The 18,579-nt window shown below is 37.1% G+C and overlaps 1 protein-coding gene across 1 annotated transcript; it reads right to left on the bottom strand.

Annotated features, from left to right (window-relative positions):
- Positions 1 to 2,753: 2,753 nt before the first annotated feature.
- Positions 2,754 to 3,556, bottom strand: LOC115631415. The gene is made up of 2 exons (XM_030528141.1): positions 3,437 to 3,556; positions 2,754 to 3,372 (listed from the first exon to the last, which is right to left on the bottom strand). The coding sequence occupies exons 1-2, from the start codon at positions 3,539 to 3,541 to the stop codon at positions 2,947 to 2,949; spliced, it is 531 nt and encodes a 176-aa protein (XP_030384001.1). The 5' UTR covers positions 3,542 to 3,556; the 3' UTR covers positions 2,754 to 2,946.
- Between the last annotated feature and the right edge of the window lie 15,023 nt (positions 3,557 to 18,579).

Genomic DNA, 18,579 nt, shown 5'->3' with positions numbered 1-18,579 from the left:
TTTAAAACCTCAACTCTCTAGCGCCTCACAGCTTAATAACATTTCGTCAATTTCCTGAGGCATTCAGCTCAACAATAAACATTTTCTTGGAACTGTCCGTTTGATAATTTGTAAAATATTTTTCTTAGGAAAACATGCCATAGACCTTTCTGTGATTCAAATTGATATAAATATTAAAAACTCAACTAAGCGACTAAGCAAAAATGTATACCTAATCGTATTTTACAGTTGCTTTAAGTTTTTAAAGCTTGTTTTAGGCTGTAATGAATAACAAAATGATTGCGCATACGCCACATTGTACATAAATTAACAAATTTATAGACGTCTTTAAAATTTGCCAGCCACTGCGTAAAACCAAAAGAGCCAAAATTCGCCAAAATTCGTCGGCGACAGCTGAGCAACAGCCGCCGACCCGACTCCCTCCCCTCCCCTTCCCTAAACTAGCTAACTGAGAGGTAGGTGGGGGGGGTGGGACTTGAGTGGCGGCTGTGCCTGTCCGCCCGCCTGCCGCCCGCCTGGCATCTTAATAAATTTCATGCGCAGCACTTTGACGTTATTAATACTTCAACGCGCCGTCATGGCAACGCCAGCAACGTTGGCATTCAGGGTTACGGGGAGGCGGGTGGCGGGTGCTGCCAGGGCACTAAAAACCACTAACCAAGCGACGCTTAATTACAGGGCTTACCCCTCAAACGCCTTAAGGCCAATGCTTGACTGCATGTGTGTGTGTCTCTCTCTCTCCCTCTCTCTCTGTGTGTGTGTGTGCGTGCACAGTTTGTACGAAAATTAATTTTCACACACATACCAATACTAGATCGCCGAAGACGTTGACAGTACAAGCAGATGTCTAAGCCTTTAATTTGCAAATATTTTAAAGTTGCCATTGTGCCGCATTGTTTTCTTCTTCATTAATGTTGTTGTCTTCATTTCTGTTGTTGTTGTTGTTGTTTTTGTTGTCAGGCAGCCAAGTTCGATGATGCTATTAATGTGGCACATGTCAAGGTGCCTGCTGTACTGGCAGGCATGCTTAATTAAACAAATTCCTTCGTTCATTTCAATGCACATGTCAAAAGTCTTCAAGGACTAACTACTATAAAACAAAAGCGCCGGGCACATCAGCGGCAGCTAAACACCGGGAAGGTAGACACCCAATGTACAGTGGGTTCGTTTTGTAAACCGAGATAGAAGCAACCCAGCACCCTGCGCATCCGGCGAGTCATTATTGATGTATTTAGGTATTGCCTTGGTGTTGAACGAGGCCTTTTCTATTGTAATGTAATTATTGACAAAAGAGGTTCAAGAGTTTGTCGTGTAGGGGTGGAAGGGGGGAAATATACCGAATTTTTATACCCTGTACCCGGGTATATTAGGTTTGTGCAAGGTATGTAACAGGCAGAAGGAACCATCTCCGACCCCATAAAGTATATATATATATATATTCTGAATCAGCATGACTAGAGAACTCGATCTAGACATGTCCGTCCGTCCGTCTGGATGAACGAAAGGATCTCAGAAACTATAAAAGTTGGAATAACCAAAGTTGGCGTCCGAGAAAGGACGAGTTTATTTTATTTTTTGAAATTTTCTTTTATTGGCGTTCAGGCCCAACACAATCGAGCTGGAAAACTTGTCTTTAGATGTGATTCACACATTTTAAATAAGAATAATCATAAGACACATGCTTCACGCATTTAAACATATTATTATGCTCGTAGTAGTATACTGATTAAAATCCCGCGTCTTCTAAATTGCAATTTAATATTTTGTCCTGTCTGAAGCCACAACTCCACGGGACACTGTGAGAAAGCAATATAACTTATGTACATATGTACATATACTTGTATATGTACACATATGTAAAGTAAGTATATTTCGTTTAATTTCCGCAAACATTAGCCACAGGCAGGCAGGCAAGATCTGTCAGTTTAGGCAGCCGATAATGCGCAATAAAAAAACGCTCTCTATGTGAATGTATGTGTGTGCTGGAGTCGTGTATTAATGAGTTCTGCCTGTTGTTTCAAATCCACAGGGACATTTCGTCGCATTGATGAGCCTATATTGAAGTAACACAACCACATACATTTGTATAAATACATATGTATGTGTGTATGTTTGTTTGGATATATAGACACACGGCAGCAATCAACAAATTCATTGACAGCCATTGGCAGCAGAATTGAGGGTCTCTGGTCTTGGCATACTGCTGCCATATCAATGCAATAATCTAAGCAGTCGCTGACATGCTAAGTCACTTTGTCAGTCCAAGACACACGTATGCCAGTCATGCCCAACAACAACAACAACAACAACAACAAGAACCCAAGACAAAAACAAACTAAAACAAACGGAAACCAAACCAAACGCAGTCGAGACGAGTCGAGCCAAGTCGAATGATTTCCTGTTCGATGTTTGTTTTGCAAATTATACGACTCGCATTTAAATGCTCAGCTTACTGCTTGTGTGTGTGTGAGTGAGAGTGTGTGTGTGTGACATTAGTTTAAATTAATATCTAGAGCAGGTACAAAAGGTAACCCGCAGCTGTGCCTTCTCGACTTGTCGTTGCCTTTTTCGTCTGCCTTTTGCACTAATCATGTAAATTCAAGTATTTTCTCCCCTAAATAAACATTAATTGCCAACTTAGTTTCGATAATTTCTGCAGGTAAGCCGCTCAAAATTTGTGTAAGGATATGTATATTTAGTGCTTGATATTGGCAGCTATTTTGTGGAGCCCAAGATCAAATGATTGTGTGAGATTACAAGGAAAATTCTATTATTTTGTCGCATTATGTTAACTTGGGAATATAAAGAACTAAATGTGATGAATTGATTGAATAATTTGAATATGTACAAATGTATGTATATTAAAAAGTAGTGTTGTGAAGAAGTAATTCAAAATTAATTTTAAAACATTACAAGTAAGACTTTGGAAAATGAATAAACCTTAGTTTAGTGGAAAAACTGTTCTTCCTCCACACTTTCGATGAATGCTTCGGCTTCTGCTTGTGCCTGATCGTTATAAAATTTTGCTGACTCGGCTTCCGTTCCGATTCTGAAGAAAACTAGTCCATCTCTTTCCATATCCATGTCGAGAGTATCGTCCACCTCGTCTTCGTCCTCTTGGTCAGCGGCTATGTGCTTAACCTCATATGGTATGCCTTTGTACTCACAGAATACCTTGAATATCAGGTCCTCCTTCTTGACATAATAGTTCTCATCATTACGATCCAAGGCATCCACTTGCTCCTTAAACTCTAACATTTTTTGGCGCATGCGCGACGCTTGCTCATCGCCCAAGAGATGCGCTGATGGCTGTGGTTGTTCCAGAGTCAAAAAGCTGACCAAGAATGCCAGATATGAATCAAACTGCTCGGGCTGTGGGATATACATACATACATATAAACATAAACAAATGTAAATGTAAAACGAAGCCACCCACCTGCAGCCCCTTACAGCATCGCTCATTAGAACCGTGCTCATCCTGCTCCAAGCTCCCCAAAATATTTGCGTCATGCTCAAATTCAACGGCAAATTGGATTTCCATGACAAGTGGAGTGGTCCGCAGCTTGTGGGCAACTATTTGAATTGGCTTACATTGCGTCAATTTTATTGCCTTGCATTTGTTTACACTTTGTGCAAGTGAGTATGCATATGTATGTATATACATATATGTATGTATGTACGTGTGTGTGTATATACATACATATGTATATGAGAGTTGCGATTTGCGAATCGTGCATGAGCTGTGCTTGCCGCTTGTTTATTTTAACGTTTCCATTTGCCTTTCAGCGATGCGTCATTTCAGCTGGCAACGCATATACTACATACATACATATGTACATATATATGTAATCATGACAAATTTATATATGTACATACATACAAAGGCTCATATTATGGTACGTAATGAGTATTTCCATGCCTTACCAATAAAATAGCTGTAGCCTTATGAACAAAATACGTTCGCACCTCGATAAGACTTCCTTAACTCAAAGTTAGAGTATTTTGTAACTCTATCGCACAAAGTTGCGTTGAGTTGTTGCATCAAGCCTCCCGAACGAACTGCTCCATTATCTTTCGGGTATTCACCGGGTTTGATAGACACTTTTTTGTCAGCTTTTCTCTTGTCGATATGGAATAAAAGAAGAAATGTGATGGTGTTGGCTGTCATTCAAAAGCTGATCGATATACATCATTAATTTTAAGTTTGATATCGCACGATTATTATTAAGGCAGCACTGGCAGAAATTTATTATCGACAGAATAAAGAAAAATACCGTGAGCTGGAATTATTACTTTTAAAAAAATTTACAGTCACTCTTACAGCAGGATGAGAAAAGTCTTTTGTTTGGTACAATTTGTTGGGCCGAAGTTGTAAGAATTCCTTTTTATCAACACAAATTAAAAGAGTGTTGGCAAAGAATTCACAATTCAATGAGTTTGATGTTTTGCAACATTATAATAAAAAGTAAAATTTGTTTTTTATTAAATTGAAAAAAAAAAACTTATAACATGTGAAGTATATATACTGGTTCGACATCATTTAGATTTAGTTGAATACACTTTATGTGTTCAATATTTTTGCTCGCTTTATTCTATTAATGTTGCATGAAAACTTGAATAACAATATGCTGAAAAGAAAAGAAAGCTGAAAATGTATTTATTATTTTGCACAGTAACGTGTTTTTGATATGACTTTCTGTATTTAAGTCCCTGTTTAATTCAAATTAAATTAAATTTAGAGTTTCACGCGTAGTTCTACTGTAGCTAACAAATTAGTATCATGTAGCAAGCCCATCAAATAATATTTTGAATAGGTTGTTTAAAACCAATATGCAAACGACATTTTGAGTTATTGCTGTTGGAGTTATTATGTGGAATGATTTTTTTTTTTTTTTTTTAGAAGTAATAGCATTTCATTATTGAAAGGCCATCGATCATATGCCATACATAAAATTTTGTGAATGTGTGTTTTTGAAAACTATTTGTTATTATTGGTTTCCCTTTCAGTTTAAAGCATTTATAAAATCCTGCCACCTCAACACATGCTGTTTTCGCATTCTTACTTTCTTAAAATATATTAGATAGTCATCTAATTTCAATGAGTTATAATTTAAATGATAACACACACAGCGACAGCGCCAGCCAGCTAAAATAAATAGCGATATAAAGATAAATTATTTGTTTTCAAGAAATCCTTTATTTGTACTTAAGAGAGAGTTATGCCATGGCCTTCAAAAATATAATGAGATGAGAGAGGCACTGTGCAAATAAATGACTCAAGAATAAATCAAAAACTGCAAATAGAACTCTACTCACACGTACTTATTTACATATCAAAATATGCATGTATGTATGCAAATAGTATTTTAGAAAATTCCGATGTAAGTGCGTATCACATGACTTGATGACAGTGGCGGTGGCGAACCACAGAAGGTCGGGCCAAGCTGTAGTTGTAAAAAGTAAATAAAATTGACACCCACACAGCGATATGGAAAACACAATAAACCAAAAACTGAAAACTGTAAACACAACAAGCGAAGCTTAGGCAAATAAACAAGCATGTGAGCGGACCTCAGACATCATGCCACAAAAAACAACAACAATACATGAAACAGAGGCGAATAGAATAGCGCATAAGTGTGTAAAGCGAATGCGAAAAATTGTTGAGCAACTGCTGCAGGGTATGGCACAAACAGATTGAGACAGAGTGTGTGTGTGTGTGTGTGTGTGTGTGTGTGTGTGAAGGAGAGGGAGAGCGACAGGGATAAGTGTTCATAAACTACATGGCTGCTGCAAAAATATTCGTTTTATTTTATTTTATGAATTTTTACATTTTGCACATTTTTATGGAGATTCCGTGGAATGCCAGAGATGGCGGGATTGGCAAACACTAAGCACTAAACCTGAAGGCGATGGCGAAGGCAAACAGGAAGTTGTGAAAAGCAACCATAGATGTTTGTTTGCTCACGAATGTACAGACGTACAATGTGGTTCATCTATGTAGGGACATTTTTCTGTTATTTTCAATTAACATATGCTGCCAGATAAGTGCATTGGAAAATAGAAAACCAATTAGTTGTCAAAGACGGCTGCTTATACATTTCATTTTTATGCAACCCAAAAGAACATAATTATTTTGATTTGTTTATTACATGAGCAATGCGTTTTTAATTTTTTTAAAAGATTTACAATTTACCCATATTAAAATTGTATTCATGGCGGACATCCATCATTGGCATATGCATCTTCCCAAGAGTGCTTCAATGAGTAAAAAATTGATATATGTATCTAACAATTAAGCAAAATAGAGACATTTTACATAAATTAAAATCAGCAGTATCGACAAATTCAATTGTAATAAAGGTAATTAAGATATACAATTCAACAATTACACGAATTTAAAAGAAAAGAGATGGAACTTAAAAATTTGCCAGAAACATGGGAAACTAAAATCTGCTGAATACCCAGAAATGGAAGAGGCTCTCTACAAATGTGTTGGCTTGGCAGAGATCACGAGCTTCTTAGAGCAACCGAAATAAATATAACACTGCTGCGTACCGTTTCCAACAAGTCTATTTAACTATAACTGATACTGATATAATATAATGCAATGAGGAGGGAAGCTGAGGGAGCTTAAAATTGTTGTTGTATGTCTACTCCGCTTGTGTTCAACCAACTAACTGGTAGCTTGCTGGTGAGGATTCGCGATACACTAAGTATGGAGTGACAATATATTGATATTACGAATAGTGTAAGTACAATATGCTGGTGTTTTTAACGAAACAATAGTGTTAGAAGATTTTTAATTGTTTTAAATTTGAAAATGTGATCTTTGGTTCGTCATAGAGGGGCTTTCATTGTTAATTTTTAAAGTTCTAAATTTTGCCGTGCTAGGTACAAAAAAATTTAATAAGTGCACCTACCCTGGTTTCCCTTAGTTGCGATTACCGAGGTCATACTGTACCCCTCTCTTTTCTGTTGTTCCATGTTTTGCAAAACCTTATGTAGCTCAGCCTGCGTTCCATAGCTGTCAGCTACAGCACCACTTCTGTGCCACACACATGCTTAAATAACACGCATTAAATCGTTTATAAAATTGTGCTGCATACTTTTAGGGTGTGCAGAAATGCAATGTAATAGTATTTAAGTGCCCCGGATATTGAAAATTCGCGGGCGTTTCCTTTTGCGAATGCCTCGCCCATATTTGGCTTATCAGCCGACATCTTAAGGCGCGTAGAGTGCAAAAATATATTTAATTAAGCAATCAATGTCTTAATTAAAATGCTCTAAGTAGTAGCAAGTGCCACGGAAAAGCGAAGGCAACGAGCATGAGTAATGAAATTTAGGCGCTACCATCTACATAAATGTGTAAAGATTGCGCTCAGAAACGAAAGCCAGCAGCGTTGGCGTCTCATGTAGAATATAAGGAAATGAAATAAATCAAGACTCATTAAACCGCAAAGGACTGAATCGCAGGGGCATGGCATGTGAGCTGCCATATCTACTTATCTTCAGACATATTTGTGTGTGTGCGGAGGGAGTTTTTGTTTCATGTGAGTGCGCCAAAGTAAAGTTGACAGTTGTTGTCATCTTAATCATCATCACGCACATGCACATACACACACATGTGTATACACACCCTCGCGCTTTATCGCACGCTGTGCGTGTATTAGTTACATACGCATCTTTGGCTTAATTTCTTTCGTTCTACTCGTCAGGAGCAGGCGTCTGAGCAGGAGCAGCAACACAAACAACGGCAACATATTGTCATGGCAATTTCTCGCTTATTATGCGTGCGCGTACGCTTGTCTGTTTAGAAGTTTATACACACATATGTACCTACCATATCCTGTCTGTCTATCAGCCTAGTTGCATTAATAATCTATATATACATATATGTTCATGGCTATAATGACTGGGACATTTTGCCATGTCGATTCCTTTTGTTACCAAAACTGACGTCGTCGCTGCCTTTGCGCCTAATAACAACAAATTACACAAGTAATTAGTCACGCATTTAATTATTATTTATGGGCTTCTGTTCAACTTTACTTCCTTGATGTGCGACAATTTCAGTGTCGGCATATGTGTGCGCTTGTATCTTTTGTGGGCGTGGGTGTGTGCATGTGTGTGTGTGTGGGTGGTATTTCTTATGTGCTTCGCAATTATTACGCATATATTTATCTATTTGAATGCCTAACGTAGCACAAGTTATGGTAAGTGCCAAGGGCTTGTGACTAAATATGTGGGCATCAACTGATTGCCCAACATAACAAAACAATCGTTGAGAAGAAACAATGTAGCTGTGAAAAACACTTATGATGCTATGGCCTCTATTTTAGTTGATTTTATTTTTAGTATAAGGCATACTTGATATCGCAAGTAAACAACCAAACAAGTCAATATTCGCATTTCAATTTTAGATGAATGGCATAAAAATTTAACTCTTAGGCATATCGTTATTGACGTTTGTGTTTGATTTTATTGCTGTCATAATTCCTACTCTTAGTACACAAATTCTAAATGTCCCTCAACTAATACAATGAATAATGTTGGTCAAATAACTGAATGGAAATTGCTTGTTTGTTGAATTTTATTTGAAATGTTTGCATTTGAAACGTACTCAAGGTTTCACTTGCTGGCTCAGTTGTGGAAGTATCTTAGGGCTGTGATTGGCACCCGAATCACGGGTAGTGTATTCGGTTGAGCCCTTGGCAGAAGTGTTCTCCAAAGATATGATAAGATATGTTGTTTTAATGCAGTTTCACCAACAGGACGATGTGTGTCCGTTTAATCTGCATTCCGAATTGGCACTAATGGGCTCCAACTGCATTTACCTGTTATTGTCACTTGGGACGGTAGTCTGGCGCATTTGCATCAAACTAGTCGCTTGCTTTAGACGCACTTGCGTATTTCTATGGACTGTATTGGCTTGTGAGGAATATGCCAAGTTGAATAGGTATAGAACAAATACTATATGTTCCCATAAAAGCGGCAAATGTGGCTTCAGTGATTCTTTATTTTAAATTGTAATAATCTGACATTTCAGAAGAATATGAAAGAGATGGGAAATACTAGAAATTATTGATGAATTAAAATAGTTGCTAGTTGCAGTCAGAAACTATGACATTCAAAGCTGACTTGTTGTTATTATTTACGATTACTAAATTTCCACATATAAGAGCAGTGCCTGACTAGGTATTTAATTAAACAAAAATAAAAGCTTCGTGTTAACAAAATGTCACAATAATTAATAGGCTGTGATTGGCTAAAAAGTAGGGGCGTAGAGTTTTTAAAGGCACTACAGGATAATTACTTGCTCTGCCTCATTACTGCAACGTCAAATCAAAGTTGACACGTGCCACAACTCTGCCTGGGCAGCAATTAATGTTGAATAACAATATGCCGCAATTTGATGAATATGACAGAGAGCTGGAAACAGAGCAGAGGACGGACTGATCCGGAGCTCTCTAATGGAACAGCTGCGCTGGACAATTAGGTCAGGGTTGGACACGCCCAGGCAGCACGTACGGGTCGCCAGCTTGTTGTTGCCGGTTTTGTTGTTGTGTGACAGGCGAGTGAGTTGCAAATCCTTACACAAAAAGTTTCATCGATTAAAAACTTTTGCCAAAGTATTATCATCTGTTTGTAGTTTTGCTGTTGCTTCAACATTTTTTATATTTTGCTTTTGGTCTCCTGGTGTGTTGTTTGGCTTGCGGCGGCAACTGCGATTGTTGCGTGCGGCATTTGGCTATTTTTTTAAGCAAGCATTCGGCCATTTGTGCTAGCTGCATTATAATTGAGGGACTATGAGTTCAGAAACGGCAAAAACTTGCAAACAAATCAACGGAATGTGGGCGGCCAAGCAGCGATGAAGAGAAGTTTGGAAAAGCTCTGTGATTTTCATATTAATTGGTGGCTGGGGTGAATGCGGCTGGCAGGCAATTGATTTGGGGTGTGGGAAGCGATTTTCTTTATTGCGTCGTCGATAGCCTCGAGCGAAATATCTGAGGCGTAATGTAATTAGCATAACAACGAAACTAAATATATGCAAATCAGACAGACGCTTCGGAATCAGACGCATTTATTTAATGCTAAAACTTTTAATCAGTCATACGCCGCGTATGGCGTTCAGCTTGCCAGAACCAGAAATCAGAGCCTTGATAATCATAAAAATGATTGCTAATGGGCAATGGAAAACTTTCGGCATGTGGAGCAAAAAGTTAAGCAAAATACTTATAATACTAAAAATCTGAAGTCAAAAAATAAACAGAGCCACATGCGAAACGAAATAAGTGTAAATACGACGAAAATTCAGCAAAGCTACACGTACACACACACACACACACACACACACTTGTACATATAGCAGCAGTTACAAATGCGCACTCAAATATGTATGTATGCGCATCTGATTAAGCCTGAGTACATGGCGGCTGAATATAAGTTGTGGTTGTGGAGTGTGTGTGTTCCTCTGTGTGTGCCTTTGTTTGTATTTGGCGTCATGTGACTTTAATCCTCAAAGCAAAAGCACACTCAAGCACACCACTGTCTTAAAAACACACCACTTCCAATAAGTATGTTCACTGATGATAAACAAGAGCCTGGCTTATGAAAGGGGGTTTCTAAGCGTAAGCGCTATTTAAAAATATTCCTTTCTGGTGGCGGTACAAAAATGAAATTTCAAAATAATAAGTTCAGTCTTACAAACGCTTTTCGTTGCATTTAAGTTTCTGAACTTAAATTCAATGATAATCAATAGCCTGGCTTATGAAAGGGGTTTCTAAAGAAAACAGCGCTAGTGGCGGCACAAAAATTACGATCGAAATAATAGCTTCTGTCTTATACTTGTATCTTCACAAATTTTCATTTCATTTCAATTGCTGAAAGGAGACACAAAAATTCAAGAATTCTCGTGATGAGTTCAACATGTTGGCCACAGAAAATCATGCAGTTGAAATATTGGGTGAATTTATAAAATATTTGGCAAAACCTTGGGTAAAATTCTTGGAAATGAAATGAAATATCAACATTTCAATACATTTTCATCGAACAATTGGCTCTGCGAAAGGTGTGTTGTTGCTTTGTTGACTGATAAATAAAAATTGGTCTCACCGGTCAACATTGGTGACTGATTTTTTGTTGTCAACAAATCGCATTTTAACCATGGACCACAACAATCTACTTATATTCACATGACTTTACCTTTTCGAAAAATTATATTTGCCCATGAAAAGAAAACTCTAAGAGCACGACGATGCTATTCAAAACGTTTGTGGCACCATTCCGAATGCTTCTTAATTGTGCAAATCCGTTGTATTGAGACGAAAGGTATTTTTTTTAATACAATAAACTTATTTATGCTAAAATATCGATTTTGTGATGTTATTTGCAAAAAGTCCTGGAACGCACCTTGTATATAAAACACATCTAAAAATGTTAAAAATTTAATGAATTTGTGAACATTTCAATGAATACATTTACAATATTTGCAACGTTTAGTTTTTGCAAAAATCTAATTGATTTATACACATAAATAGTGTGTTTACCCAACAATGGCATTACTAGAGCACCCGCAGTGGATCAAGCGGATGTAGGTACTATATATGTATACTATAATATGATTCTAGGATATATGTTTACTTCACTTAAACCTGCGTAGTCAAGCTTTATTTGTAAGAACCAATCTGCTTTAAGTTGATGTGGGATTATAAAACGACTTGTTTTTTTAGCTCAATTATTAATAAAGTGATGAGCCATCTCCCAACAGGGAGAATAGCATATAGCCGACATTAGGTAAAGAAAAAATTGCTTTTGGAAAATATACGTTTTATTTTGCATGTCTTTCCTGTATGTCGCAATAAAATAAACATTACGAATTCCTTAAAGGAGCTTTCAATATTACATAATTACTTCTTAAAGTCAAATCGAATCTTTTGAGTTCGCTTGGTTGCACTTAAAAATGAATGTTCTATACAAAGTTTGTCAGTTAACATAGTCCCAGTAGTGTATTACTGACGCTTTGCCCTTAAGTTGTGTGCTTTAGCAATTTTGCCTTAAGCTTGAGTTTAATTTTTGCTTTGACTTTTGCAGCGTGCACACACACACACACACACACACACACACACACACACACACACACACACACACACACACACACACACACACACACACACACACACACTCACACATATACTAACACTTAGCAGCACTCAACTTTTATGTATATATGTACATACATATACATAGTATATAACTTCATATAAATATGTATGCGTGCAGTGTATTTTGTAGCCGCGTTTTGGGCGTTTTACAGCCAGGCAAATATAATGTAAGCATTTTGCAGAAGTGAGTGCGCGTTTGGGCATGTAACTGGAGGCGACCTATTTGCTCAAACCTACACAGACACACAAACACACACCCATACATCCGCATACTTAAGCAAAGACACTCACCCACTCAGTTATGGGCTCGCTGGCTGTTGCTGCTGCTGCTGCTGCTGCTACTGCCTTTCCTGCTGCTGCTACTGCTCAGTGCTCATAACACATTAGCATGAAAGTGAAAGTCTCCATAATGACTATTCCCAGTTGATTTTAATTTGCTGTGCGTGTCTGCATCATGCGCTGCATACTTAAGCCCATAAATTCGTATTAGTCAGCGCTGAGCCACCCAGCGACAGGCCCAGCCACGTGCATGTCATAGGTTTGGGGTATATTCGAATACAAAGATTCAAATATAAAGTATCGCAGTTAACTTTAAAAGCAGCTCTCGAAATGGTTGCAAAATAGTAGCTCGGATTGTTGGCTGGCACATTAACTAAATGCTCTTTAACAGCATAGTAGTAAGTAGTATTTACGAATATGGTCTGAGAACTTTATCTTATCTTGGTATTAGCATACATTTTTATTGTTAAATCGAAGCTAAATAGTTCAGAGATCTTTGAAGAGGAAGAACTATATGTTAAGGAGGTTATTGTCAGCCAAAATGGAGGTTTGAACTTCAACTTACATTCTTCAAAATCTGTCTGATACTGACAAATGTAATTCCAAGTAATAATTAACATTTTAGAGAGAGAGAGAGAGATGCTGTGGACGTGGGCAGCGCTCTGTCGCTTACAACTGTTATCCTCGCCTGACGCTGCAGCTGCAGATGCCAGCCTCGACTGTACTTAACAGCGGAAGACTATAGTTGATTCATGCAGAATCTGTTTAAACCAAATTTATTTTAAAATTTTACATTCTTTAACTTATGCCTGATATTGACAAATGTAATTCCAAGGGATGCACTTACAAGTAATTAACATTTTAGAGAGAGAGAGAGATGCTGTGGACATGGGCAGCGCTCTGTTAACTAACAGCGGTCGCTTACAACTGTTATCTTCGCCTGACGCTGCAGCTGCAGTTGCCAGCCTCGACTGTAGTTAACAGCGGAACACTATAGTTGATTCGTGCAGAATCTGTTAAAACCAAATTTATTTGAAAGCAGCTCTTAAGTTTTTCTACAAATATTTCAATTCAATTACGGAATATACTACTGCTGCAACGAAAGACCAATTTGTTCTCATTCTTATTGGGAAATTGTAATTAAATACCCAAAACAACTGTCGTGTGATTTCTAAGGCAGTCCATCAAAAGTGTACACTTGACTTATACCCACATATACTATACAAGTACATACATCGTCCGAGTGCGTTCCACATTATCCAGGCAGGCAGATGTTTTTGCAGCTTGACATTCATTGGCAATAACCGAAATGAAAATATTCATGTTAGCCCACAACCAAGTTGTCAATGGATTTTGCACCCCATATCTATTAATTAAGAGAGATCTCCCCCACCATCTATCGATCTCATTCTTTCGTTTCGTTAGGCTGTGTTGAGGACACCAACCTAGTTATTTTTCGAATTCAATTTCAATTTGAATTTCATTAGCAATGCATACTGCCTGATGACAACATCTATAGTCTGTAGTTCTGTGCTCCAGGCCAGAAACGCATATAAACGACGAAATTCGATAAAATCTCGGCCCATTAGAAAGAATTACAAGCATGGCCAGAGCTACAGATTTGCCTTTCATGCTTTGTAACTATGTAAGACTTATATATGTATATATCTTAGGTACATGCTCGTACATATATAGTATATGGATGTATGGGAGCAGGGCAAAAGTAATAGTCAGCACATTTAATTTCATTTGATGGCTTACACACGCACAGGGACTCACACACACACACACACACACAGCCACATGCGTATTTACGACTATTAGTTTAGGGCGAGTTGAAACTTTTTCGATTTGCAGTTTTGATGCGCATCCCCAATTCATTTGCATATCGATGGAAGCGTTCAATTAAAATAAATTCTGCAATGCGCTACGGTTTCTGTTCTGTTGAATTTATTTTATTTCTTGCCTTTTGTAGCTTACATAACATACGTCAGTGTGGCAGCAAATTGTTTTAAATATTTTATGCTAAATCTGTATTGAAAAAACCTATTTTGCTGCACGAGTTGACTCGACAAGAATGAAAATGTAAATTAATTTAAGCATGCTAAGCAGTCAGTCCCTTTACTAAATCATGCAAAGGTCCATATTTCGGGCTATGCTTGGATGGTTGACTGGCCAGCAGCAGCAACTACCATAATTTTGATAAGTCATCATTATTATGGGCAGCATCGTTCTCTACTCCTCTTCAACTATACGAGTATACGTGTATAGAGGCGCACGTGTGTGTATTTATGATTTATTTATTATTTATGTGGCTCAACTAAACGTTTTTTGCCGCCAAAATTATAGCGTAATATGTCAAGGGGAGGCAGCTTTAAATAAATATTACGTATACGCTTCGTGCGCCGCGACATGGCAAACACTTCTAAGCTGTAGCGAGGAAAGTCCATAAATTTTAAAGCCGCCATTAGCGTGGCTTAGTAGCCGTGGCAGCGGTATCGTCCATAAATCCTCCAGAAACAAGTAAAGCAACAAATTCGACGCTGTTATGAATTTAAATTTGCTAAACGGGGCCAGTCTGGCGGCATGATTGGCAAATTACTATGCAATACACAGCGCACAAGTCACCGAACGGATATTCCTGCCCTCCAAATCCTCCAATGCAAATGCAGTCGTCGGTCGAAATCTATGGAAATCATTTTAAATATGTAAATAAATCTCAGACTTATATTTTTTGCTGTTGGTTAAGGCTGTTGATGGATTTATATCGCGAGCACTCACAGCCAGATTTATGATGAAATATGATAATGAATTTAGAAAAATATAGAATGAAACCAAAGATACTCGGATACTTCCCCTTCATTCAGGGCAACCTAATACTTAATTCGTGCTGAATTGACGCAATGGATTTAGTCTTCATTGTATTTAATGTTCTGCGTTTTTTATGTCTTTCTGATTGCAGAACATGGATTGTTTAGTCAGTGGCAGTGGTTCTGATTTAGAATTACAGTGTATAATAGTCGTGGCATCATCTTCAATGACAAAAAAGTCAAAGCTCACACAACTTAATTGATGAATGGCTCACAGATCAATCGATGGCTTTTAGGCGTTATTTTATTACATTGGAGAAATAAGGCTAAGCACACACTGTATTTTATTTAGGATATAAAAGCTTTTCGGATACACAATTTGGCGTTTCAAGCTATCAAATCCTTTAAAACTAACAAATGAGAATATCAATTTGTAAGAGAAATGCAAAGACTTTGTGTGTCATTTGTGAATGCGCAATCATCAAGTTATAATAAATGAATACATAAAAGTTAAAGCTTGAGGTAGTTTTCTACTTAAATACTTGTACATATTTATTGGCTTCATATGCTCTTTAAAACTAAGCTATTAGAATAAATTCAAAGCTAGCCAGAGGATGCAATCCATTTACCAGAAAGAAATGTCTAATATTACAAACATTTGTAGGTGAGATAAGCAGACTCTCTGCCCTATAATTCTGTAGACTGATTATGATTTCTTTCTTTTTCCCTAACTTCTGAGTCTTGCCTATGAGATTTGCGTCATGCACTGCTAACTACTTGATCCTATTGTCTGTCTGTGGAGTCCTGTGTATAAGATCTGTATCGTACTTACTCCTGTTCCTGTTGTCTGTCTGTTGTCATTTAAATTTCTTAGTTTTTTGCGGTCTATTGTTTGAAAAAACTTCAACTATGCTCATTTCTTTTGAATTGCGTGGCAATTAACGCTGTTTTTTAAATAATTTCGCTTATTAAAGCGGTAGTTTTGAAATTGTGCTGAACAAAAGGCAAATGTTTAAATCAAAATTGTGGCAATGGCAACGGCATCCAACACGTAATGCAAAAGTTGCTGAAAACTTGCTGGGCATGCATCCTTTGCTTTGTATTGAAAAAGTTTCGACGTTAGTTCTATGCGAGTTATGAAACCACTTAGAGAGTCGAGAATAGTGAGTAGAGAGGTTCAAGTTTCATTGCATAAAAGTTCATTGTTGTGCTCAAAAAGGCGCACGATGCTGGTTATACTATAAATATATGTATATACGTGTATAGTACGAGTGAGTTGAAATGTTAGTTTGGCTTTTCATTTGAACGGTGGAGGCTCTCGAAAAGTTATGCATAGAATGCTAGCGACCGTCTGGTCGGTGGATAGAGGGGGGATATGGGTATAGCTTTTAAATCACAGGCTGTCAGTAACAAAAGACGCACAATTCACAATCACATTTCACCTTAAGAAAAAAGTAAATTTATATATAAACATATATATATTGTATATTGACTTTGTCGTAAATAATGGCTGGCAATTTGTAGCGCCTACTTTTCGGCTCAGACAATGAAATATTCGTTAGCAGCAACACATGCCATGTTGTTAAGTGCATGTGTGTGTGTGTGGGTGTTTGTGTGTGTTTGTGTGTTTGTATGTGTGTATTCCCATAAGCGCCATCATCAGTTACAAGTGTGAACAATAAATTGTCATCAGCTTTGTCTGCTTCTGTCTCAGTGCCCGAAGGTTACTTTGCTTTCCTTTGCCCACCGTTTGACGCCATCTTCGTCTTCAATTTATGGCGGATTTTCAATTTTTTTTCTTCCCATTCTCCTCAGCCAGTCGCAGTGCGACTTTGTGAGAGCAGTTGACGTGTTTTGGTTTTTCCTTTACACGCACAAAAGTGTGCTCTATAAATGCACAAACAGATAAGCACACAAACGAACACACACACACACACATTTATGCAGACAGCGAACGGAAGTTGAGAACATGTTAAGTTTTACACTTGCCTGCGCGTTTATTTTCGCTCTCGCATTTGCTTTCGTCCTCACTTATAGCGCACATTCACAATTCGCATTTATTCGTACATACATACGAACCTATATATATATATATATATGTATGTATATAGACACCAATTCGCTATTGATTTTTTATGCCTTTTTGAAGTAGTTCGGCGCGCAGAGAAGTATGCTTCTCTTTTTTCAATTTCTGACACTTTATTTGATTTTGCCAAGCATCATCATTGTTGCTATCGGTGTTGTTGTTTTAGTTGTTGTTGTTTTAGTTGTTGTTGTTGCGTTGATGATACTCTGGCAGTTATTATCACCACTATGCACATGTTTGCTTTATGGAGCGCACATTTCGCCAAATGTGTTGCTATCCTAATGTTCCTGTTGTTGTCGGTTGTCGTTTGTCTGTTGTCTGCTGTTATGTATAGTTGTGCCATGCTTGGGCCTGAGTATTTTTTAATACGGCTTACGTTCTGGCGATAGTTAATAAAGTTTTTTCCTTTCCTTTTATTCTACTTTTTTTTATATTTTTGTTGTCAAACGAAAACTTTGTACATTAATGACAATCAATGGCATATGAAATTTGATGGTAAGCCCATATAGTATGTGTTTCTATACATGAATGTGTGTATGCATGATTGAGCTTGAAGTGGAATTCAGTTAACAACTGCGGCGAGTGGTTTTCATAGAGTTATTTAAGCTGCAAAAAGAAAAAAATTATATTGAATAAGTTCTCGGGCTGAACTACTTTGAAAACCAGCTTGCTGTAATAAAATTCTTGCCAACAACAATTAAAGTATATGACTAACAAAAAAAGTATGGGAGCTCATAAAAAATGGTCAACTTAAGGTCTGAGATCAGCTCAAATTGGTGGTTACTTTTATGAGTTTTTTTTTCTTTAAAAATATATAACTAAGCTACAGAATATTTAAGCAGTTCTTTACTTTATAACAACATTAGGTTAGGTCATATATATATATATATATATATACTATACAATTATATTATTTTATAATACTCATTTAATAAATTGATTATAATACTATATTAATACAAGTATATACTTAATATTAAATTCTAAGCTATTGTATTGAAACTATTGAATCACCTGAGTAGTGTGTTTCAATGAAGATATGCTTAGTCTACAGCAATTATATGTTTTCTTTTTCTATAAGCTGAATTGCCTAATTTTGAAATTACTATAATTTATATAACCTTTCATTTTTATTCAACCAAATGTTTTGTTTTCAATTTTGTAAGATAAACATTCCATTCTTAAAAAAAACCTACAGAAAAATTCTTAATTCCTATAAAATACGATAATTGTAGATAAA

Source organism: Scaptodrosophila lebanonensis, unplaced genomic scaffold (assembly GCF_003285725.1).
Source record: "Scaptodrosophila lebanonensis strain 11010-0011.00,11010-0021.00 unplaced genomic scaffold, SlebRS2 tig00001412-arrow-pilon, whole genome shotgun sequence".
Classification (NCBI taxonomy): Eukaryota; Metazoa; Arthropoda; class Insecta; order Diptera; family Drosophilidae; genus Scaptodrosophila; species Scaptodrosophila lebanonensis.
The sequence above is the reverse complement of the archived record's forward strand: the minus strand, read 5'-3'. Positions and strand labels throughout refer to the sequence as shown.

What these genes read in the sequence shown, in the direction of transcription:
- LOC115631415 (XM_030528141.1), bottom strand. Translation starts at nt 3,541, where the DNA reads ATGGAAATCCAATTTGCCGTTGAATTTGAGCATGACGCAAATATTTTG. An exon ending in GATGCTGTAAGGGGCTGCAG is followed by an intron (nt 3,373 to 3,436) that starts GTGGGTGGCTTC and finishes TATATCCCACAG; the next exon opens with CCCGAGCAGTTTGATTCATA.